The 26782-nt window shown below is 34.4% G+C and overlaps 1 protein-coding gene across 3 annotated transcripts in view; it reads right to left on the bottom strand.

The window, feature by feature from the left end:
- LOC149781935 (uncharacterized) overlaps nt 1-26782 on the bottom strand; it is a 127436-nt gene that overhangs the window by 22654 nt on the left and 78000 nt on the right. For all 3 annotated transcript variants that reach the window (XM_089936137.1, XM_089936136.1, XM_089936135.1), the window contains exons 22-31: nt 24541-24715; nt 22825-22950; nt 20566-20805; nt 19580-19698; nt 12740-12844; nt 10341-10448; nt 8315-8497; nt 6981-7085; nt 6379-6540; nt 3148-3274 (exon numbers count right to left, since the gene is read on the bottom strand). In XM_089936137.1, coding sequence (XP_089792263.1) covers nt 3148-3274; nt 6379-6540; nt 6981-7085; nt 8315-8497; nt 10341-10448; nt 12740-12844; nt 19580-19698; nt 20566-20805; nt 22825-22950; nt 24541-24715 — 1450 coding nt within the window. The remainder of the gene's footprint in view (nt 1-3147; nt 3275-6378; nt 6541-6980; nt 7086-8314; nt 8498-10340; nt 10449-12739; nt 12845-19579; nt 19699-20565; nt 20806-22824; nt 22951-24540; nt 24716-26782) is intronic.

Genomic DNA, 26782 nt, shown 5'->3' on the forward strand with positions numbered 1-26782 from the left:
TGTCATTCCAGGATTATGATACCCATAATACAATATGCAAATGTAATAAAAGAAATACCTCATTGGAATACTTTGCAAGCTGAAATTTTTAAAGATATTCTCGCATGTAATAATATTTAAAGAAACTTAATTCAATGCATCGTTTCAAATTTGATCATGTTTTGGCTATTTTTTGACCAAGTATATGTTTATTGAGAGAGACTAGATCTGTTGGTAAGCAAGTGTTGATGGAATACCCCACCCCCCATTGTAGATAATCATTTTCCAAAAATGGGTAGGATAGTCTAAAATTACTATTCTGACAATGACAAATCTGATATGGGAACAAATTCTTGTAAAAATACAAATACATACCAAGTTTCATGAAGGTATATGAAATGATTGTGGAGTTGTAAGTAGACAAATGTGCATTGGAGGAACAGATAGACAAAAAATATAATAAAAATGGGAAAAAGTCTTAAAATACTAATGAGCTGATTCAATATTTTAAAAGATACAAGGTTAAATCATGATAAAAAGTTTCATGAAGAAGGTTTCAGCGGATATTAAGTAAACAAAGATTTGATGGTTTGACAACTTCATTAGGAGGGAATATAAATATTTCTAATTTCTTTTCAAATTTTGCCACTGAAAATTTGTGTCATGTCTCCCGACATGTTGTATTGAGAACTATGTTATGTAATCCATTCTGCATAATTTTTATTCTCATACTTTTATTGAATAAATTTTACAGATGAAATGTGATGTACAAAGTTTTTTAAAAAAAGAAACAATTTCATGTGTCAATGAAGAATCCAAATCCTACCCCGAAAATAAAAGTGGCATCATGCTCTTCCGTTAAAGCAGATTTTGTAAGAATTTCCCTACACACCATTCCTGTTAATTTTACCAATGAAATGAAAGCAAAATGGAAATGGATTGCAGAATGAATGCGAGCATAATGATGAATGTGTGAAGATAACTGAGAATGAAAAATAATAAGCAATCTATTATTTTCTGACTGCCATATTATTTCCAAGCTTAAAAACCTGTTTGCATGGCAATCAGGGACAAATGTTGACTATTTATCACTCCTTTCAACCCATTACATTGTGCTTGTCAAGGCAGATGTAAAACCAATGATGTGATGACATCATTTCATTTCAATGATATAAGAAATATATTTTGCTGAGAAATACTGTACAACTATATTTTTACATGTACTGTAGTTTTCTTTATCTGAAACTCAAAGTTGTCTTTCGCATATGGCACGTTTAACAAGACAAGATATGAAAGCAAGTTATCTCCCTTCGACTAAAACAGAAACAATAATCCAAATTCAGTGAATATATATTTTTTTAACTGAATTAAAAATGGAATAAAAAAATAAGAAAGGAAATGACAAATGGAAGCAACACATTTCTGAGAGCATTAGCAGATAAAGGGTCCTAAAATGGATTGATGCTCAACTGGACCAAAACTTTCCAGAAATCCAAGATAAGACTTTCTACTTTTAAACTGATGTGGGTGTTTCATGGCCATACTGGATGCAAGAATGGCAACATTTTCATTCTGGACCAGCTAGATATCATAAGAAGTCTTTTGGCGAAAACCCTGTGTTGACACAAACATACATTGAGGAGAAGTGATCAAAATTTTTTTTAAAGATGATGAACCCATTATGGATATCAACTCAGCCATTTAGAACCAACTAAATATCACATTAAGTCCGTTTTCATGAAAATCCCATGGAGACCATTCATTCAGGATGAGTAGTGATAACAAGATTTTCCAATTGCCCACCATGGCAGCAATAATGGATGTCACATGAACACTATCTCCATTCATGACCATCTACACACATAAGACTTTGAAGCCCCAATACCACAGTTTATCATAAATTTCACCATTCATCCAATTTAACTAAAGTTTGGAGGGAAGGAAATGATTTATTAAAAGAATCTATCTAGTGTAAACCATTCTTTGAAATAAACAAAATGGAAGGTTAAAACGACGGTTAAATATTCAGTTTAGAATTAAGAGGCGCCACCCCTAAATTCAGTCAATGAAGTCACTCATAAATCTGTTCTTTTTCAGGAGTGCTCCAAAACTAGTGCTGTGATAACTTCTACAAATTTTGTTGGTGACTTATCTAACAACAACATTTGCATGTGGTGCACAAATTGATTCAAGAGGGAATGAACAGATCCATGCTTTCCTTAAACAGAACTGAGATAAAAATAAGATGAAAATAAGATTTTGGTGAATATTGGTGATCTGGTTCTGTACACAAGATTCTAGATTGATATTTATCTTTTTGTCTTAAAATACGTTTTATTGTGTCGAATCTAACTGACATAGGACATGGGGTGTTAAGTATTCTATGCCTTTTATAATCTGAGCCAATTAGGCAAAGAATTCCCAATTAACCATATTCCTCCTCTGATGAAGTAGTGCCCTGGATTTGAGGAGCTTAAGGTAACATCGGCTCAAGCTGCATCACGTTTAAACAAGAGTGTCATCTGAGCCTGTGAGCACTCTCCTAGCACTTGGTCATGAAATCTCAATAAGATGTTTGCGGGATAAGGTGATTTAAATAACTTTTTTTTTTTCATTTTAGTAACGGCTGCCATATTTGATGATGGAATGGCATCATTTGTAGAAACACCAACTTAATTCATGGTTGAAAACAAATATGTTGACCATGGAAATGGATACAGTGAACACTGACCCATGATATCATGTAGGATGCTAGATACTAACCCCAGTTCCAGATTCACACATAAAAGAGCCAATAAGCATTGATACTTTCCAAAGGTGTGGTCATTATATGTATATCAGACTGGTGAATAGCAGTAATTTTACACTCTATACAGGATCACAACTAGGTGAATTATCAAATTACAGTCTGATTGCAAATTAAGTTTCTTGTAATAATATATAAAGTATCGTAGTTTTAGTGCTTCATGACTCAAAATCATCTGCATGGGAGTTTAAATCCTGCCCAGACTGGTCTGGTGCTGTGGCATGCCTCTGGACAAGACATTGTACTCCATTAAGTGCTAAATAGTCTTATATATGCTGATGTGCCATTGAAAAAAACTAACCCATCAAATCTACCGGCAGCATATTATATGCATAATTTGTGCGGATTGTAACTTTACTCACCAGTCCTGGGAAGAGAAGATTCCCTGAATGAATTCACGATAGAACCAATTTTCCCACGTGCAGTCTTCTTGGCTTTTCTCTGTGGACGTTCTCCCTTTTCATCTTCACTTTTCTCCCCCTCATTAGGCTGGAAAACAATTTTTTAAATCTTTTTATTTTTTCTGGTTATTGTTATGACTTTACGGTCTTAAACGTACAACAGAAAGAAAAACAGCAAGTTTAATAAAATTCAACAAATTATTTAGTTCTAAAGAATACAAATTGACAATTTAAAAGGAATATTGTGAATTAAATCCCAAATAATTCTAAATGTTCTATCACAAGTTCAAAAGCATAGTGTTCTGAATGAATTCCAGTAATGAATGTGCTGATGTGCCAAGACGGATGTTGATGTGCCAACAGTCTTACTGTATCACAGTGATATAATTCAGAATGTCCTTGAATGAATTCACAATAATCCAAAATAGTGTTTTAGTCCCAGGGTCAATAAGCACTTTATGATTCCAATAAATAATTAAAATAAATAAATCCTGTCAAATTATAACTGAACTAAACTTTATTCTTCTGCAAGATAGATGTTACAATAGGTATGATTTTTTAAAATATAAACAGCCTTATCTACCCTCTTGACCAATTTCACAATCTTCCATTTTTGGAGAAAAAAAATCCGTCTTAAAGGAAAATTACCCTAAACTGTAAACAAGGTCAGGTCTATTTACTTTCACTGAATCAACCTGACAAACAGCAGGATGACCATTGGTTTTTCCAAGGGAAAAACCATTGCCCTGAACTCAAATCCAAGTAAACACAATGGTTACAAATGATCATTATCTTAAAATATAATCTACAATCATGGGTACAATTTAGCTGAGTAATATGTTTGTTACAAATGATCATTACAATCTAAAATCATGGACAAAAGCTAAACAATATAATATAGATATACACAACACTAGAACTGAGGTCCCCCCCCCATATAAATATGAATGAAATATTTAAGTTCATCAAGCCTTCAGGCAATATTTTAATATACAAGTTCTTATCTTATTCAAACTATATGTTTCTGTCATTAAAGTCTTACTTTTCATTCAAGTTGAGCAAAACTAATGTTTAAACATGTGTAAAGCATTCATTGGTATTTAATTAATGTACACACAATGCACATATACACAAAAACCCAAACAAGTCCAAAGTGTCTACAAAAAAGCATGATAATTTACTCAATTCTTATGAGTCACTGTCCTTGGGGGTTATTTTTCTTTTCCTCCCAAAATAAGGGTAGGATACACATTGATTTTGGTTTCATATCACATCCAAAACACATCTACTTCACAGACATTTTTGTGCGGGTGTCTGGATGTATAAACAATGTTGTTTGTTTGGTTACTGGGCCATGCATGAGCAAACAGCTGACAATAGGACTTTCTTTAAATTTATGTTTTTGCTGTTATGTCCTGGCCCCATTTTATTCCAAATCTCAAACTCAACATAAAGTTGATCTATTTGCAGTTCAGACACATTTACTTTAGATCTAATGACAGGTTGTCTAAAACCAGACACAAACTTAGGTTCCAGAACATATATCTTCTTGCCTAAAGAAATCTGGTGTCAGTAATTACAGTTTTCAAGCTGCATTTTTTAAATGTGAGTAGAAACTTTGCATCACTTGGTATCACTGTAGAGCTGTCCCTTTTCTATAATACCAACTGTTTGGGTCTGTCATGAGCTGCATGAATTGTGATGACGCTGCAGAGCTTGGAACAAGGGTACTATCGTATAACACAAAAACATGGCAAGCAGAGGCATAAAAATCAAATAAGTTATCTGTAAATGGACAGAAACAAATCCTTCCCCTATCCATGAATATACATAAATTATCATGTCACATGTTTAGGCTCGAATAAACAGTAACACAAGAAAGAGTGAAAACAAGCTTTAAAAAATCCAGTAAGTTATTTCCCTGGAAAAATTCTGTAAAAATAAAAAAATATGAACTTACGGTTTTGAAGAATCAAATCCAAAAATAATCCAAGAATAATCTATGAATAAAATTTTAGCAGTACTAATAAGAAAATGTTCTACTGATTTCAAGCTTGAATCCTGGCGAAGAATCCAAGACGATGATGTATATGCTGCAATCTGTAGTGTTAAAGCCTACAGTTCTTTGTAGAAACAAGAATTATCACTCCGGTTTCTGATAGCTGAATAAATTTTTAGAAAAAAAACCTGTCCTTGTTCAATGATTTTACATGAGCACACATATTTTCCAGAAAAATAACAGAATTAATCCTTTTGAATCCAAGTAATTTGAAATAACTCCAAATAACACAACATACAACTTCTAGTATAAAAAAAAGGACCAGCTGCAACTGAGAACAATTCCCCAAAACATGGGTTATATGGTCTTGTAAAACGTAAACAAGGGGTCACATGATCATCTTCTGGAAGGTTATAGAAACTACGTACTTGTTAGAGATCACGTCTACCCAGTGTGACCCTGACAAAAAAAACAATCATTTTACTCTAAGAAATAAAAACTTATTTACATATAAAAGATGAAGTCCCATCATGACCTCGACAACAACCAACCATTTTATAATAAAACAAGAACTTGTTTATGTGGATGCTATGAATTTTGAAACAAGGTCAGGATTTAGATCAACACCTGGTGTTTATAAACAGTCAAGGTCAAACTATTTTCTGAAAAAAGTATCATTCTTAGTGAATAAATTTACATTACTATATCATGTAATGAAAATTAAAAAAATAAAACTGACAAATAATTAAAAAATGTATAAATATATATTAAATCAGATATAATTAAATCAAATATACATAACACATATATACTCACTCATAAGTCAAGTTCAACTTGAAACTGCACAGACCCAGATCTGCCATCATATAATGTGCCAGAAGATCTCTGTCTGTGTTTTTTAGGGTAAACAGTTTAACACAAATGGACCCTGATTTGCCATAGCATTATGAATGGTAAATTATGGTCTACACTGCTTGCAATTAGACTCAACTTGTTATCAAGCATAAATGGCATTAACAAAATGCCACTTTTTCTTTAAAAAAAAACATGAAAATTTATATACATGAAAATAACTGAATTCATACAGCAGTAATAGTTATCTTCGTAAATATTACCATCATTTAAAAACATGTTCCCATATATAGAATAAACTGGTATGGTATTTGCATTAATAACAATAACATTTTGGCTACCTGGTTTGAAAGATTAGTTGAAGATGTATATTTCCTCTTATTTCTCTTTAGGTTTTTGGCAGCAACAGGTGGGGTAGCATCTATCTGAAGATGTCCTGATATATCTTCACTTGAAGTCACTGATATGTCAGATTCTCTTATCACTCTCTTGCTAGCTGGAGGCTACATTTTAGAAAAAGAAGCAATCGTAACATCCTATTTACTGCAATGTTATCAAATTTTAAAACACAAAGAATAATGAGATAAATAATTTAAAATTAATGCTTTTCTGTGCAAGTCCAACTTTATCTTCTCTTTGTGATGATTACAAGTTTTTAAAAGTTAAGTTATCATCACTAGTGATTGTTCCTACTCCATCCCAGGAGATTAAAATTTATCTGAATAATGAGATAAATAAAATTTCAGGTGTGCAATATGATTTAAAAACAATGCTTTTTTGTTTAACTGTTTCTTCTCTTTGTGATGATTACAAGTTTTCAAAAGTTCGGTTATCATTACTACTTCTGGTTGTCCTTACTCCATCCCAGGGATATAATATATGGTTAAGATTTATCTGATTTGACATTAATAATCTTATACAAGCTCTCACACCTTTCACCTACCTCTTGTACAGGTGTGATGACAGGAGATTGCCTCTTCCGACTGTTCTTGGAGGTAGTCCGTCGAATTGCTGATGTACTAGTAGACCTGTCTATTGTGGTATTTATCTGAAGAAGTTAATATATATATGCATCAGATACTCATATAATTGCATATTGTTGATCAAGATCAAATGGTATAGTGGTCCCTCACAAACTCCATATACATTGGCCCCTCTTAAAACTTGGGTACAGTAATGGATTCCATTACTTTAAATCTGTTTTGATATATTATTGCTAGTCATTTATTTCACTTTATTACTAGCAGTTGAGAACCATTTACAATAATTTCACGTTATTAGAAGCTCATTTTGTGTTTGAATCTATAATGTTTAAAGCCATGTTGGAATTTACATCAGTTAAATCTGTTTCACTTACTGTGAATTACTTTGCTGGGTACCAGTTTTCATGGATTTTGTAGGTTACCAGTTTTCAAGGACTGTGTGGTTGTTACAAACCAAGAATTAAAAAGATACCAATGTTTCTCAAGTCAACTGTGAAAACAAAAAGACTAATTACCAAATCCATAAAAAATTTACCATATGTACTCACTTAAAGTGCAGTCCAACTGCAAACAACAAAGATCTTGATCTGCCATTTGGATAATGCATTGGCAGAGCAGGGTCTATATTGTTTGGTTCTAATGACAGTTATATCTCAATGACCCCTGTGAAAGCAAGTATGTGCCTTTCTGCATGTCATAAGAAAAAACTAATGGTGGTAAAAGCCGTGGAGGCTGAGTGGTTAGCATGCTGGATTCATGACTGAAAGGGTGCATGTTTGAATCCTACAATCAAATTAGCCAGCTTTGCTACCATGGTGTGTAATTGGGCAAGATACTTAACTCTAAATACCTTGGCATGAAATAACCTACTTGTGTTACTGTTCTGAAAACACCAAATCAAAACTGAATCATGTATTCCTGTCAGTGTAGATGAAACAAAAATGTTCTGGAGTTCTGAACCATTGAGATTTGCTATACATCTGAAGCAAATGGGATTAACAGACACAAAGATATTGTATTACAGTCTAACCAGTAATTTTCAACACCACCAACCTCCAATGAGACTAGAAGATCAGTGAAATTTGAATGTCAGGTGTCTTCCATTAGCTTCAGTAAATGTCCAGGGAAATAAACACAATATTAAATAATTGAAAGTTGAGAAAAATGGCTTCTCTGTCATAAAACTTAGTCAGCAACAAAATCTTACTCAAAATAGTCTTCATTGGTTGGGTGGGTTTTCTGTGACAAAATGCATAGCTGCTGCAGTTTGCAGGTGAAAATTCAACATATATACCTTTTCACTGATGTCATCCTCGTCGTCAGCTTTCTCCACCTTTATTTTTTGTGTTCTCTGATTGGTTCTCCCATCTTTTATATTCTGTTGGTTTACCAGCTCCTTGTGACAGCTTCTAGATGATTCCTCCTCTTCATTCTCTGTTATTTGCTCTTCCTGGTTAACAACTTTTCTCTGTAATTCCTGTTTTAATATAAAATACATAGTCATCAGGTGTTAAGTATCCCTGAGAAAGATTTTCTTTAGATCAAAAAGGTATCTGAACCCAAGGGGGACTCAATAACCCATTTTATCTACAACAATTGACACCCGATGGATATGATTGATCTCTTTTCTAACATACTTCATCAAACTTTTGTCACATCTGGCCAAACAAAATTAAGCAATGAGGATTTTTTACATTGAATTTTCCCCCAAGAAGCCCCAGGGTTCTATTTAAATTTAATTTTCCCCATAAAAGCCCCAGCACTTCTAGTCAAAGTAATCAATAAGAATTATGAACTTGTACAACATTATAAAAGAATTCTGTCAACATGATGCAAACATCAGTTATAATTTCATTATTTCAAAAGTTTGTGAATCAAGCTGAATTACAGGTGAGGACAAATAGAAGTTGAAACAGAAAATGTTTAATAAGATAAGTTTAAAATCAGTAGGCCATTCTGGCTTGAATTTAAGAAACCAAAATGAACCTATTTCTCTGCTATAGAAACTGAAATGAGCTGTGTTTGTCTGCCATAAAAACTGAAACAAGCCTTGCTTGTCTACCATAGAAACTGAAATCAGCCTTGTCTGCCATTCAACACTCTCATTATGCTGATGCAAGTTCTCTAAGTCTGAACTTGTACTACACAAAATAAACTCACATTTTTCCAAAGGAATGAATATAACTTTGAAGATACTGAAACAACGTTTTTTCTTATGATCATAACCAAATGCACTATCTGCCAGATTAGTTTAGGACTTGGCAGGTTGAGGCCACTAGTCCATCAAGATTTTCAAAGTGGGCACCAAGAATTTGAAATGGGTCACTACTTTATCTATTCTAGTGTTTAGAGAGAGATTTGTTAATAACATAATCCTAACTACCATATATACTCACTTGTAAGTCAAGTCCAACTGAAAACAACACAGACCTATATCTGCTGTCACATTATGCACTGACAGATCAGGATCTATGTTGTTTGTTACACTGATTACTCCTAGCAAACTGCATAGACCCAGATCTTCCAGCACATTATGTGATGGCAGATCTGGTTTTGTGTAGTCTACATTTGGACTTGCAACTGAGTATAGATGGCATTCCTTTAATAGCAAAGTACATTAACTATCTTGTACATATAGTAAGAATGTTTCAATATTGAATACTTCAAAATCAAAAATAAAGAACTTTTACTGATGATAGCTGTTAATCACAATGTTGATAAGATAAACAGTTTATGAATGACATGCTTCAAATAATGGATTATATATATATATATATATATATATATATATATATATATATATATATATATATATATATATATAACTTTTTCATACTTGTCAAAACTGTTTATATATTTTCCTTGCTTGTGGGTAATAAATGGAATTATGGAGATTTTGTTCTTATAAGATTTCAACTAACTTAAGCAGATTCATCATGTACTTGTTCATGATTAATGTTAAGATTAACCCAATACAGCAGTATTATCATATTTTGGAAAACTGCCTAATGGTTGATTTCGGTCACTTCAGACCCTGAAAATTATATGACGCTTGTTTGCCTTCTTTCCATTTTGCATAAGTGATTTTCAGAATAAAATAATTGCTCCAGATGGCATGTAAAAGTGAGTGAAACTGATAAAATATATCAGAATTAAACTGTCAGAACCAGGCAACTTTCTCAGATTATACAGCCATACTTCTGCAAAACATCATAATCACAATGAAATTGTGTTTCAAATTTATATGAATGCCTCCAATTTGGTTGACAAAGGGGAGATAATATGCCATACAATTTGTAAAAACCAATGTCCATACTTACCCTAAGTGCAGAATCTCTCTCCTCCTTCAACTGTTTTATTTCCTCTATCTGCTTCTTCAAGATTGTTTCAAGCCCTGATACCAGCTTGTCCCTCTCCTCCTTCCATGCCTTAACATGTAAGTGAGTCACAAAAATATTTTTAAAGCTTTGCTGTCATCCAGGTGAAAGACACAGTTTTACATAAACTGTATTTGTACACTTTACAGACACATAAAGAAATGTTTAAATGCAGAAAAACTACACGTAAAACAATAAATTTCGACTAAGCTGCCAATATACATATTCTGTTTTTTTTTTAAAAGTTCATATTTTACAATGGTGTATTTGATTAATATAAACTATGTTATCCCAAAAGATTTCAAATGTTCTGTGCACATTCAAAATAATATAGAAATGTTTTTCAGGATATTACCTTAAGAGGGAGCTCCCCGCTTGTCACAAAAAAGGGAGTAGGATAAGAAAATGAGGGTGAGGAGGAAACAGCCATAGTTCAGTATTTACCCAACACTTCAATATCCATGTCTTTTTATTCCTGTTCCACTCTGATAAAGCTCTATTGAAATTAATATTTTTTAAAGACATCACCTCTAGTTGTTAAAATATTAATCTAGTGACTGATTCTGAGCTTAATCTGTACCTTATCTGCATGTATGAATATTGTTCTGTGCTGAGATCTCTTTTCACAGACTGCTGTTTGAAGAGGCAAATACATAGCTAACTTAGCCAGCTTGAACAAATTGAAAAAAATATGTTCTCCAAGGCCCTTAATTTGTACAAATTAAGCACGATTTGCACAATGGCACACCCTAACAGCATCTCCGCTTAGGTACTTGACATATCTAATGACTTTCCCCACGATGTTTCTCTGTTGTTCTGCCAATACTTCCTGTTTGTCACACACAGAGAATAATCTACATTGATTTGTGATTGGTGGTTATTGTTTAACTTAGAACAGAACAAGCAATAACAACAAATGAGAATTCAATGTAATGCTTCACTGTGCAACAAACCTGTAGTGTAGCTTTCAAACTGATCAAAGTAGTCAAGATACAATTCAAAGTGGAAACTTCATGTAAAAGTTGTTATTAAATGATGAGTAAAGTATTTCATTATACATGTGGAACACGTTTGGAATGTATAGTATATGCTGAACATACTTCTGGTTTAAGATAATGAGCATGAAATGGATGGGTGGGGGCAGATTACAAACCATGTTACTTTGTGTTAACTTGTAGACGGCAAGTGGGTATTCTCAAATAATCCTTTTTGTCTATACTAATAAACATGAGTGCCTGTAATTGCAAATGCTGTTTTGGATGGATTATAATTTTACAGAATAACAAGGCAACTAATAATAATTATTCATGACTGCTAAAGACTAAAATAACATGCATAGGGTAAGTATCAATTTTCCGTTTCTTGTATCAATATGTGGATCATTTCAGCAGATGTATCAATGCACAATATAACAATGAATCGTTTCACCCCTAGTCCATGCATAGTATAATTTGCTCTGAATAGCCTTAAAGAGAGGGATCTATAATGAGATACCAAAGGTCCCTGCTTACTACAATTTGCTCTGCATGGACATAAATAGAGGGACCTCTTTTGAGATACCAAAGGTCCCTGCTTCCTACAATTTGCTCTGCATGGACTTAAATAGAGGGACCTCTGTTGAGAACCCAAAAAGGTCCCTGCTTCCTATAATTTGCTCTGCATGGACTTAATAGATGGACCTGTGTTGAAAAACTAAAACTATAAGAAGATGGATATTTAGGAGCCACGACTCCTCTGCATGATGATTTGGAATGCTTGAAATCCAACTCATTCAAGGTTTCCTCAGAACAAGTAACATATATGTAGGTTATCAACAATGGTCATAACTGTTAGAGGGAAAAACCCATAAAGGTTATATCTTGGTCTGTGAAACAATGTTCACATTAAATTGCACCAGAATATGTTGAATATTTCTTGGCCTCTGATGATTACAAGCAGAATGTAAAGGTATATAGTTGATTGACAAGGGCCATAACTCTGTCCAAATGGTATCAATGAGAGAAGGCTAATAAAAAGTACATTCACATTTACGAAGCAATGTTTACATCAACAACAAAAAAATCTTGGGTTCTGATGATTACAAGCAACATTCCAAGTAGAGATATGAAGTTGATTGTTAAAGGACATGACTGTCCAGAAGGTGTCAATTAGACAAAGTCCACTAAAGGAACATCTAGGTCTAAGAGACAATGTTCATATCAAATTCATCCAAAATATACCTGGGCTCAGTGCAAGTGCCTTGCCCAGTAAGTTTGTAATTCAGTCAGTATTATTCCATACCAGGTAAGTAGCAAACCATTAACTAATAATTAACATCATGCAGATAAATAAAGCACACATACCTTAATGGTATCTTCTTTGTGCTGCAGATCTTTTTCTGTATTTTTCAACCTCTCTTCCTGCCGTCGCAGATTTGTCTGCAGCTCTCTTGCATATTCTGTTTTCTCCTGGAAAGAAGAGTTTTTGAGTAAGAAATGCCATAAAGAATATATGATGATTTAAAATATGAACATATACTTTTGAAAATTCAGGGCAATGATTCATCTAAATCAATGGTGCACAACCTTTTTCGGCCAAGGGCCAGATTGCATTTTCTAAGACCACTTGAAGGCCACAAACACTAATTTCTTTATAATAATTCCGGTTCATGGGCCAGAATTCTGTGTTGTTTTAATTTGCCTGAGGGCTGGACTGACATGGAATGCTGCTAATTTAACTAATTCAAGTCTCATCAATATAAAGGTATATGATGATAAATTTGGTTGCAATGCAACATCCCTATGCAGAATTCTGCTGCTATCACTAAAGCTGAGAGGATGGGCAATCGGGGCTATACACCCTGTAAATGGTGGTTTGGAATGTTGAAAATGGATCTCATACAAGGTCTCATCAATAGCAAACTGCATTCCAAATTTAATGCTGAAATCCAACCATCCATGGTAAAGCTATTCAAATGTATTTATGGGAAAGGGGGAATTAATTAGTTTGTATGAGCTACTATTTACCTCCTATTAATGCATTGTTTGCATTTCCAGAACAGAAATAACCTCGTCCACATTAGAGAAGTCCATCCTCCAATTTAGATGGCAAAGTTTCTAAAAGTCTAGAATTAGAAGACAGATCTAGTCTATCCTCCACGTCACAGGTCCGTGTGCAGTAACCATCTGCATTTCAGAAACCCAGACTACAGGAAGGGAGGAGGGAATGTGTCAAAAGTGACAGGTAAGTATTAAATTTAGTAGCAAAGTGTAATTTTTCATACAGTTTTCATTAATTATGGCATGTAATGTACAGATTGCTCTTTTTGCCACTCATGTTAGTAATAATTATGATTATACCGCTATTTAGGGTTACCATGGATGATCCTACAACAAAGCAGTTCAGGTTCACAATAAATACTAATTCTCTTTGATCAGGTACCCAGGTAATCAATCGTTAGGATCAACAAGTACCTGGTAGAAGTTTCCTAAAATGTTGCAGCAACACTTAGGCCCTCAAAAACTGGGATAAAACTTTATGTATTACTCTCTGGCACAGAGACCACTGGGCTACTTATTGTGCCACAACTATTGGGCCCAAAGAAAATGTCTTTGCTCTCGTGAGTCAAAGACTGAAGGAATAAGGAAGAGAAGGTAGTGTGTGACCACCAAAACAAACCTTTCCCACCATCCTCAAATGACAAATGAGTGAAAGGTACTTATTAGGATGGAACTAACAAGCTCTCTTGAGAGGGAGGGAAATCCACCTTCATTATGATGTAGAAATAATACTTCATACCCTGTAGAGGCAGACAAAAATAACCATAAAGCCCTAGCTGGAATTAGTTCTTTGAGCATCTTGGGGAAGAAAACAGCCACCTCCTCTTTGTTTGACTCAACACATACAGATGTGGTAGATCTATGACTTACATCAGCACTGCTAAGGGAAGCACAATTACTTTCCTGAAGTGGAGAAGGTGAAATAGTGATGACACAATCCCCATCCCTATTCTGGCATGTGAATGCAGACTCCTTGTCACCAACAGGGTTGATTAGTAGCATGTCAAAATTGGGGGGTGGGGCCTGAGACAAGGTGAGACCTTTCTTCCTCCCTTTATATGTTTGCCTACTCTCAAGGAGGTCCCCTATCTCATTTGAACACTAAATACAGACCAGACAACTATTTGTATGTTAATAACTTGTACAACACCAGTAGGTGGGGCATGTATTCCAAGAGGTTTTTATATGCCTACATTTATCCATACTTTGCAATGTTTTATTCCTGCAAAAGGAAACATTCTGGAAACAGAAGAGACAATAAATAAAAAATATTTATAATAATCATGAATTTTATGTTAATAATGATGTTGTTGATCCCCTAGGGGCATCTAAGATTTATCATGCAATATTAGTCAATGTTTCATCAAACAATATATATTAAATATTAGTGTTCTAAGTTTTCATTTCAGTCCTCGTTCCTTGATGCGTTAGACCTGCAATTACACTATGCTCTTGTGCCACTATACTTATATGTTCATGACTCCCCTTTAGAGAATGAATGTGTTCAATAAGCATCCTGCGGCTTATCAATCATATCCCTATTACTAAAATGAAACCTGTTCTTACCTCTTCTTGGGTATTTATTTAAATATTTAATGAAGATAATCCAGGATAATTATTCATATACTTTGCTGTTATCTTTGTTCCTGGTAAGCCTTTGATAGGGGTTTAATCTCTGCACAGACAGAGTTACATGATCATCAACAGATGATGAAGTCTACTGGTAATATGCACTACTAGATTAAAAAGCTACATATTACATTTCAAGTTATCAAAAAGCAAATTCTTAAAATCAATGGACATGCCACTTAAAAATAAACCTAAAAACACCCCGTGAACTTACTTAGCACCCAGTTAGACCCATGTTGGCCTGGCTACAAAAATCAGAGACTGGTGTCACCATAGGTGGTTCTGATTCAGATAGCAGGATTTCCCCCAGAGAAAGAGCTTAAGAAATAAAGGATTGGGTTCAACACTAAATGGAAAAGTTCACATCCTTGGGTGAAAATTGCTAGATCAGATGGTACGTTTTCCATATTGATAAATTTAGGATCATATCTACTTAGTTACCAATGAGTGAATTGGGGGCAGGGGTTTGTGTGTATGCAATTCCTCTGGCACAATTACAGTATCACATTTTTCTTTTTATATTAGTAGGAGTAGTTGTAGTTATGATTGTTTTCATTCTTATTCATTTCCAGAAAAAAAGTGACAACGAATGAAAGCTGTACATTGTCCACTAGTTGCTTTTATATTTATATACCATACGCAGAACAAGATAAAAATAGTGTGATCAGTAATATTTATCTTAAGTGTGTGCTGCATTCTGTCTAATCAAGTAAGAAATGGAGCAAATTTTATCTTCCAGTTTTATCTGTTCTGAAAACATGCAAATAGAAAGTGTTAGATTATTCCTTCATTTATATCCTATTTATTTCTGCAACAATAAAAAGCTACTTTGCAATAATATTGGAATGTATTATAGGATTAAATGATCATGGTTGGTTATTTATCGATGTGTAAATTTCACCTAATCACTCATAAAGTAAATAAAGTCCGAAGGACTTTATGTAAACTTTGACCGCTCCGGTGGCCTAGTGGTTAGAGCGTCCACCTCGGATGCGGGAGGTCGTGGGTTCGATCCCCGGCCGAGTCATACCAAAGACTTACAAAAACGGTACTAACAGCTGCCTCGCTTGGCGCTCAGCATTAAGAGGTTAGTGTTAGGACTGGTCGGCCCTGTGTCAGGATAATGTGACTGGGTGGGACATCACGCTACATGTCTGCGGCATGATGCCCCAGTGCTAGACATCACTATAAACTGCCCCATTTCAGACATCGTAGCGATATGACTGAAAAATTGTTAAAGCTACGTTAAAAATCCAAATCACATGTAAACTTTGTGAGTGATCAGGTAAAATTTACACATCGATAAATACCCAACCATGATCATTTAATCCTTATAATTCCAATTTACTTCCTTTCTAACATCATATCAGCAGATTTAACCAACAAAACATTCACTTTTATGTACATCGACGTTTTCTTTCATTAGCCTCTTAACTGTGGTAGAATACATAGCCCTATCTTCGCTAGCCTAGTTTCCTAGATTCTTTTATAGTGATACGGGGTAGAATGTAACTGCGGGTCATGCCAGTGATACACTGTTATGATCAATATTTTAATATATAAAAAATGGTTGTTGCAGTTAAACTAGGAATATTTCTTTTCTTTTTTTTTTAAATTATGTTTGCGTATGGCATGTGTTGTTATAGCAACGTCATTGTTATATTTCGATCTTTCAAAAGCAAAATCGTGTCCATTTTGAGTAACGTTCCTTGGTTGACATATGACTCTGACCTTTAATAACCGCTGCTGTAACATGTTTTCGAGGTGAAATGCAATAATTTCCGAAGATTGGCTCTAAAGCCTGCCATATGCCTTCTTCGGCAAAAGGGGTCAGTGTTGGAGTGCAGGAAGGTTTGTGCAATTACATTGTTTTAACTTCTAATGGTCGATTATAAGCTGTGGCTTATCATTTTTTTTATCGGAAATGACAGGAGTGGGTGGGTGGGTGCCTGTTATTATTATTAGGGTGTAAAGCGTTGCTATTGATAAAATGTCACATCAAATGATCTAGCAATAAAGAAACAAAAGTAGTCTGCAGAATTTATCGAAGTGTAAAAAATTCCAGATGAGTATCACGTGACCGTTTAAATCCAATCAAAGCGTAGAAAACACAGTCTATTTATAAAAATTGGAATTATTACATGATAAATTAATCAGGATATTGCTGCATTAATACATGTATTTTTTTATATGTCAGAACTGCCAATAAAAATAATATTTCCAATCGGTGAAAGATTTTCTACAGGCTTTATAATTGCTACAGATGAACTGACAACCAAGTTATACCTTTGACATTTAGAATAAATATATCTTGTGTAAATTCATCCACATATTGACTCATAATTTAGTAAAGTCAGGACATAGTAAGTTTATTGAACCAGACAAATCAACTGTTTTGTAAATTCATGAAAATAAAATTATGCGGACATAGTAAGTTTATTGGACCAGACAAAGATAATGTCCTTAATAATTGCTTTTACACATTAAACCCTAGCAACGACTTTACGGGGCAGGAGGTAGTAGCCTACTGCCGAGCTCTGTAGCATCATGGTCATGCATGATACACTAAAGTGGATGATATTATAGAAAGGTAGACAGATGTAGCTCTACAATGATACCAAATAATATGGAATATCTAGTTGCACTACAAAATACAGATAGAAAAACCTCATTTTTTGGACCCGACTTTTTTTTAAGCAAAATTTGTTCGTGGTCAGAATCCCATTTTGTGTCCGGATTTTAGACATTTTGGTCTCAGATCTAAGGCAAACTGGTATGAACTGCAAACAGACAGATGAGCCTTTGCAAAAAATAGGATAAGATGGGCATTTGGAATAAAGAGTGGTCTCCATACAAAAATAATGACTCTGTTTAGCAAAAAAACCCAAACAAGTCCAACGTTTACCCTTCTGCTCATGCGCGAGTCAAATAGCCAACGAAAAACGATGTTTCCAACACAACTAGGCAGTATGTTATTGAAAGATGTCCAGGGATTTGGTGTTTTCGAGTCTATTCAGAAATAGCTTTCAAAATGTGTTTCCTACTTGATTTTCAGGCAAAAATGGCAAAAACCTCCAGGGGTTAATGTGTTAAGAATGAAAACTAACATTTATTTAAATTCAAAGACAAACGAGTTTGACATTAAATAAAGTTAGAACCTAAGGATTAGTATGTAAATATATGTACTCGTTTCATGTTTAGTTGATACTTTTTCATTTCATGATGATGGTGTATTTCTCAAAACATTTTAAGATGCTTCCCTTAATGCTATCAAATAGTTATGGGGAGATAAGTGATTCAAAATATATATACCAGAATGGAGGTAAAAACAAAAGTTCCTGATATGACTGGGAAGATGATACATACCCTATAAGTCCAGCAACATATAAAAATGACCAAATTAATGATAAAAATTGGATGCCAACATAAATAGCTAATGACCTACCCTATCACCAAAGACAAAAGGTATAGATGAAAGGTATTTCTGAGAAATAAACAATGAAGGTACAAAATACCTCAAAATCTCACAAGAGCTTATTCAACCATTAATTGTGTCTCTAAGAAAAGGCAAATTTTCCAAACAGCATTAATAAATTTAAATGAATCCAAATTACATCTGCTGAAAGAGGATGTCTCCTATGCATGGGCCTATGATGCTAGGATCAGACTGGATCTCTGTTCTCTCTAGTTTGAGACTTTCTGGAACTTTCCATCTGATAGGAGGATGGAATTCTATAACGTGGATAAAGGGCATTTCAGTCCAGGAAATGTAAGCAATACAAATTTGACAGGTAATGCATTATTGATATTAAAAATTAAAACAAAATTCAAGAAGACAGGAAATCAATGGCACAAATCATGCAAATGATGTCATAAAACAATTCATTCAAGGCCTCATCAGCCATTAAAAAACTTCAGGATATAAATTAGTGAGACGGCCATAAAAGATCCACAGGTTATAAATAAAAGAGCCATAAAGTAACCAAGATTTGTGAGTTAGTCATGAAAGTATCCTGGGATGTCAGTGAGGGAGTCACAAAAGTACAATGGATTATAAGTAAGGGAGTCACATAGTACTCTGGATTATAAGTGAGAGAATCATAAAAGTAATCTGAGTTACAAGAGACGGAGTTAAAAAGCTACCCCAGATCATAAGAGCAGATGCCATATAAGTAGACGAGGTTATAACTGAGAAAATCATAATATTATCTAGGTGAGGGTGCCTTGTAATTGAAAAAATATTCCATCAAGACTGAACACATGCATTAAAACATAATAGGGTAGCTAATATGTGAAATCACATTATAACTGGCTTTCAAGAACCAAGAAAATTAAGTACAACAAATTTTACCAATTTAATCCATGTTCATCCACATTATAAGAAGGGACAGAATATACTTGGGTACTTTATAGTGGTGACAATGCTGCTGTTCGAAAATATGTCTATACATGCTTTCATGGACACAACAATAAAAGCTATGAATTTCCTACAGCAAATAAGGAAGATACATGTACCTTCAGTTTGTTCTCAAGATCATGATATTTTTTGTCCTGTTCTTGCTTCATTACTGAGATCTCAAAACTAGACTGACTCAGCATCCTTTGTTTCAGTTCCTCATGCTGCAGCTTTGTCTCTGTAATGAAAAAGGTCTAAATACCAGTCACAAGTGAGGACTATACCTAAAATTTTCACAAAGCAAGACTCAAAGGATGTTTTCATTACGAGGAGAACATGTATTTTTAAAATGTCTGCAGCTCTAGAGAAAGAATTACATCTATACTCACTTATAAGTAGAGCCAAACTGCAAACTACACAGACAGACATTATACAAATATCTTAAATTAGTTTCTGCTTCACATAAAATTTAATAACTCAATTTCAATTACCTTATATACTCATGTATAAGTCAAGTCCAAATTCAAACTGCACAGACCCAGCTGTATAATGTGCCAGCAGATCTGTGCAGTTTGTCAGGAGTAATCAGTAGAACAAAGACCATGCTCTGCAGACACATTACACAGTGATCACAGATCAGGATCTTTGGTGTTCGCAGTTTGACTTGACTTATAAGAGTACATACAGTGCATATAAGTCTCTGGTGGCCCAGTGGTTCGAGCATCTGCCTTGGATGCGGGAGGCAGCAGGTTTGAATTTCGGTCGAGTCATACCAAAGACTTATAAAAATGGTACTAACAACTGCCTTGCTTGATGCTCAGCATTAAGAGGTTAGTGTTAGGACTGGTCGGCCTGGTGTCAGGATAATGTGACTGGGTAGGACATCATGATGCATGCCTGCGGCATGATGTCCCAGTGCTAGACATCACTATAAACTGCCACATTGCAGACATTGTAGTGATATGACTGAAAAATTGTTAAAGCTACATTTTAAATAATCCAAATCACACACGAAAGTCTTATAAATACCTGTAATTCAACTATTTCATAAATTTCATATGAAAATTGTCAACTTCAATAAAAATCTATAACTCTTAAGTCTTACCAGAAAGGGATTTCTCCATCGCTTTGAGTTCAATGTTATTTTCTCTAATCATGGAGTTCAGTCTATCCTTTTCATTTGTAATTTTTTTAATTTCATCCTGCAGTTCCAAGTTATGCTTCAACACGAGATCTCGTTCTGCCTCAACTTTTGTAAAGCTTCTATTCTGAGCCAGCATTTCTTTGTCTGATCTTCCTGTTGACTTTAACAACTCATGGTATTTTTCCTGAAGCTTTTCGTATTCTGAAAATTGAAGGATTCTGATGCTGTATTCATCTGTATATAGCATACATTCAGTTTGTAACATTGAAGCCCAAGATTATTTGAAATTATTTTTAGAACAAACAACAATGAACCTGGTCTATCAACAACATATATGGGTCTGTCACATTCTGCATTAGCTCCTGGTTTATAAAGGGTCAATGATTAGTTGATTTTATGATAATGCACATTTATGATAATGATCATTTGCACAACAATTCAGTTAAAAATAACTTTATTTCCAGTTTTCTATTTTCAGTTTATTGAATAATTTACTACACTGAATACATCAGTATTGTCAACAAAATGTTAAAGAAAATCAATTTTTCCCAAAAGTTTGTGATTTTAACATTCCATGCAGATCAATATTCACTGAAGGCATTAACATTCCATGCAGTTCAATATTCACTGAAAGCATTAACATTCCATGCAGTTCAATATTCACTGAAAGCATTAACATTCCATGCAGTTCAATATTCACTGAAGGCATTAACATTCCATGCAGCTCAATATTCACTGAAAGCATTAACATTCCATGCAGCTCAATATTCACTGAAGGCATTAACATTCCATGCAGTTCAATATTCACTGAAAGCATTAACATTCCATGCAGTTCAATATTCACTGAAGGCATTAATATTCCATGCAATTCAATATTCACTGAAAGCATTAACATTCCATGCAGTTCAATATTCACTTAAGGCATTAACATTCCATGCAGTTCAATATTCACTGAAGGCATTAACATTCCATGGAGTTCAATATTCACTGAAGGCATTAATATTCCATGCAGTTCAATATTCACTTAAGGCATTAACATTCCATGGAGTTCAATATTCACTGAAGGCATTAACATTCCATGCAGTTCAACATTCACTTAAGGCATTAACATTCCATGGAGTTCAATATTCACTGAAAGCATTAATATTCCATGCAGTTCAATATTCACTTAAGGCATTAACATTCATTGGAGTTCAATATTCACTGAAGGCATTAATATTCCATGCAGTTCCATATTTACTGAAGGCATTAACATTCCATGGAGTTCAATATTCACTGAAGGCATTAATATTCCATGCAGTTCAATATTCACTGAAGGCATTAACATTCCATGGAGTTCAATATTCACTGAAGGCATTAATATTCCATGCAGTTCAATATTCACTTAAGGCATTAACATTCCATGGAGTTCAATATTCACTAAAAGCATTAACATTCCATGCAGTCCATTAAACTTTGCACATGATGCTATGCACAACATGTCCAAGATGTCATGCAATATTGTTGTTACTCTTGTGTGTTCATCCATTTCAGTTTCTGAAGCAGTCAATCAACATGTTACAGTCATTGCATATTCCTAAATCTGTGCTCATTTCTTGTAGGTTTTGCCAATTTCATATCATGGTCTTAATTTGTAACTCACACCTTCATCACTACTAACATGATGACAATTCAAGCTTGTAATAATAATAAAAATCAACCTACATAAAAATGTGTGCATTTACACTAAAAATTCTAACAAGAACACAGGTGTAACCAAATATAAAATTAAGCATTACAGAACACTGTGACATCACTACATCTGACAGTGTACAGCCCATGGTTGAGCTATATGCTGATCAACTGCAACACTGGACCAAGTGAGTGAAATCAGTGTAAAAACACTGCAGTTTATTTTCTTCATGTTAGAATCAAAACAATGACTTCAAAAGAGTTATCAGTTTTAAAAGATACATACCCATTTTCAATGTTGCAATTATTTTATACATAATTCGCTCTTGCCAGCATACTTGGGGATAAGTGAAATTTGTATGATTAATAACTTTTTTTCCTAATGATATGATATCTCTTTCAAGTCAGCGTATTTTAAATATTAAAATGTCATTTAAAATGAAGAAAAAATTCAAAATTTTAAAAGATAGTTTCAAATCCATTCAGATTGACTTCCCTTAGAAAAGGGTGTTTTACCATGTATCTAATAGGCCTACAAGGGCAATATACCTGTCTGTTTGACTGTAATTTCTTCTTCCTTGGTTTGGAGGGCATTATCATAGTCCTTTAGCATGCTTTCCTGCACTTTCAAAGCTTCCTTCACCTGCTGTAATACCTCATCATTGTTCTTTTTATCTATAATCAGATAATTCACTATTGATTATGAAAGATTCATCAGCACAAAATTTTAATCAGTTTAGCAAGGAAAATGGAGATCATGAAGATATTTTTATATACATGTAAATTTTTGTAAAATTCTATATTCTACTATGATCAAGAGATGAAATATATAATTTAATAACACTTGTTACATGACTGCTGCACACCCAATACACTACTCTTGCTGTACTTATGTTGGTCTTATTGTTGTAATTTGCATGTGGTGTGTCAAGGTTGCTGTATACACAAAACAAAAATCTTATGTAATTTCCACTGGTCTTACTTATGTTGTAATGCTCATGTGGTCTGTCTGCATTGCTGCATACCCAATACATAGCTATCATGTCATTTCTAGAGTGCTGTATACCCAATAAACAGCTCTCATGTTATTTCTACATTGCTGCATACCCAATACATAGCTATCATGTTATTTCTGGAGTGCTGTATACCCAATAAACAGCTCTCATGTCATTTCTAGAGTGCTGCATACCCAATACATAGCTATCATGTATTTCTAGAGTGCTGTATATCCAATAAACAGCTATCATGTTATTTCTACTGGTCTTATTGATGGTGTAATGTTCATATTGTCTGCAAAGAGTGCTGTATACCCAATAAACAGCTATCATGTTATTTCTAGAGTGCTGTATATCCAATAAACAGCTCTCGTGTTATTTCTAGAGTGCTGTATACCCAATAAACAGCTATCATGTTATTTCTAGAGTGCTGTATATCCAATAAACAGCTCTCATGTTATTTTTGGAGTGCTGTATATCCAATAAACAGCTCTCATATTATTTCTACTGGTCTTATTGATGGTGTAATGTTCATATTGTCTGCAAAGAGTGCTGTATACCCAATAAACAGCTATCATGTTATTTCTAGAGTGCTGTATAATCAATAAACAGCTCTTATGTTATTTCTACTGGTCTTATGATGGTGTAATGTTCATAATGTCTGCAAAGAGTGCTGCATACCTAATAAACAGCTCTCATGTTATTTATAGTGTGCTGTATATCCAATAAATAGCTCTCATGTTATTTCTACTCATTTTCTTGTTGTAATTTGCTTGTGGTCTGTCTAGACTGCTGCAGACCCCTTACACTCCTTTTATCTTAGAACTAATGTCTTATTCATGTAATTTTCATGTCATCTGTCAAGTTTACTGAAGACCCATGATACCAGTGGTGTCCAACGTATGGCCAGTGGGCCAGAAGCCAGTCCACCAACCTTTCATAACTTGTGCCAACAGGTAGTGAAAAATGTTGGCCAAGTTTATACATAGCCCCAAAATTGAGAAAAAATCTACAGCATTTTTGCATCTTTGGTTGTACATTATATTTACCAACTCTTCACACGAAGTATGTAAGGAACAAAAATATAATGAAATGTACAGCTGTCTATTTAAGAGTTTGCTCCAATAATCATTTTATAGACATTACAAACAATCCTTCTCCTTTTTAAGTTACTAATTGTGATACATGATTCATTATCCTATCCACTAGTACACTTATGTTATTGGTGTTTGTCTTGTCATAATTTTTTTCCATATCATAATGTTTATACCTGTAGCAAAGATTTCAAACTTGTCTCTTTCTGTTTTGATCTGCTCACGCAAGCTCTTGACGATTGCAGATTTTGTAAGAATTTTTTGTTCCCGTAGGACAAGCTCCTCTTGAAGCTGACGGAGCTCTTCTTGATGCTTCTCTCTGAGTTTCTCTTCTGCTTTATGCCACTTATCCTGTCCACCAAAAACAATAGGTAGAGTTAAACTTTGATAGTTTCACATTTCTCTGATGTTAGCAAATTTCATTAATTGCATGAAGTTTACAAAGTATATGCATTTATAATGAATGGGTACAATATGTGTTTTGTGATGTAAAGGGCACACTAAGGCATTCTGGATTTATTACTATATCATCAAACAGAATCATTGTGTTTAGTACAAAGCTTTAAAGGTCACCGACTAGTGCATGCAACATGGTGTGAGTGAGTGATTTGGATTTTTAACATAGTTTTAACAGTTTTTTAGTCAGGTCGCTACAAAATCTGCATTCTGGCAGTTTATAGTGATTTCTAGCATTTTTGTTAGTCTTTGGTATGACTCAGTTCTTATTTAATGATAAGCCACATGGTGCACAAATCTGAACTGGAGTTGTGTATGTGTGTGATTTGGATTTTTAACATAGCTTTAAAAAAATTTCAATTATATCGCTATGATGTCTGCAGTGTGGCAGTTTATAGCAATGTCTAGCATTGGGGCATCATGCCGCAGACATGTATCATGATGTCCCACCCAGTCACATTATCCTGACACCAGGCCGACCAGTCCTAACACTAACCTCGTAATGCTGAGCACCAAGCGAGGAAGCTGTTAGTACCATATTAATAAGTCTTAGGCTGATTGATTGATTGTTCTTTTTATGACACACCAGCACTGTTAGGCTCTTTAGTGCCATACAAAAGGTTATATGTATTATCATTTAAAAAAGATAAAAGGTTTAATATCAACTAGCGATATCAAAACCAATTAGTAAAATGATATAAAGTTTCCTGATCAACAGGGAATGTAAATGGTATATGTTAATAAAGACAGATGATTTTTGTTGTTGTTCTAGGGTTTAACGCCATTTTTCAGCACAAGATAGGCTATACATGGCGGCCAGTATAACTGGTGGAGGAAGAACCCTGGAAAACCCAGGGAAGAACCACCGACCCACGAGAAGTTACTGGCAGGCTTTCCCACGTACCCACGCTAGCCAAGCCCTGGACTCGAACCCACGCAGACAGAGGTGAGATGGCAGTGATACAGAACGGTGAGTGCTTTAGACCACTCGGCCTCTCAGGGCCCCAAAGACAGATGAAAAAGTGTTGAAAATAAGAGACAGTATATACATTACATACAAATGCTGAAGCTGATGGCATACAAATTATAGCATAAAGTAAATGTTTACTTCTTTCAGGAATTCGATAATACACTGTATCAAAAAGTCCATTCTCCAAGGGTTGGCTTGATGGCATGAAGTTTATTATTCATCGCATCATTCCATCATCCCTGCCTCTTCTGACGTAAAGACTCTTTGATACTAGGTTTAAAATCAGTATACAGTATTTTTAAAATCAGATGGTTCTTGGGATATGGCCATTTTAGCAGCACGATCTGCTTTTTCATTACCTTTATACCATAATGGCTAGGTAACCAACAGTATACTATATTGTGGGAGTTACTCAGTTCAGAATTTTTGATGAGAATATTAGTTAATATTGGGTTCTCCAGTTTTCTATTGTGTAGTGACTGAAGTACTGATAGTGAGTCTGAGAAGGGGCTGCTGTTTAAAATATGTTTGTTTTCAATACATTTCAAAGCAAGGTCTATTGCTCTGATTTTGGCTGAAAAAATTGATGTACCATTTAGTAAGCGAACTTGTGTTGTGTGTTTTCCAGTAACAAAGACAGCCTGTTCCTCATCCTTTGATCCATCAGTATAAATCCTTGTATAGATTTTAAATTCGGTGAGGAGTTCATAAAATGAATTTTTGGAAGATGGAAGGGTTTGTCTCAGATTTTTTCCCATCGAGAGGCGTAAAAAGGACTTTTGGTTGTTTAAGTAGCCTTGGAGGTGTTTCGGAGACAAACATTTTCTGAATTTTAGAAAGATCAATTTTGTTACTGTCAAGGCTGGATGATATTCTAATGTCAAAGGAAGGTATGGCATTTGGTTTATTTTTGTATAAGGTTTTGTATTTTGGTTGAAAATCAGCCAAAAAAGCAGGGTTCTGAGAGTTTGATTTTAATTTGAGAGCATACT

This window comes from Sinohyriopsis cumingii, chromosome 15 (assembly GCF_028554795.1).
Source record: "Sinohyriopsis cumingii isolate HCF-2022 chromosome 15, ASM2855479v2, whole genome shotgun sequence".
NCBI lineage: Eukaryota > Metazoa > Mollusca > Bivalvia > Unionida > Unionidae > Sinohyriopsis > Sinohyriopsis cumingii.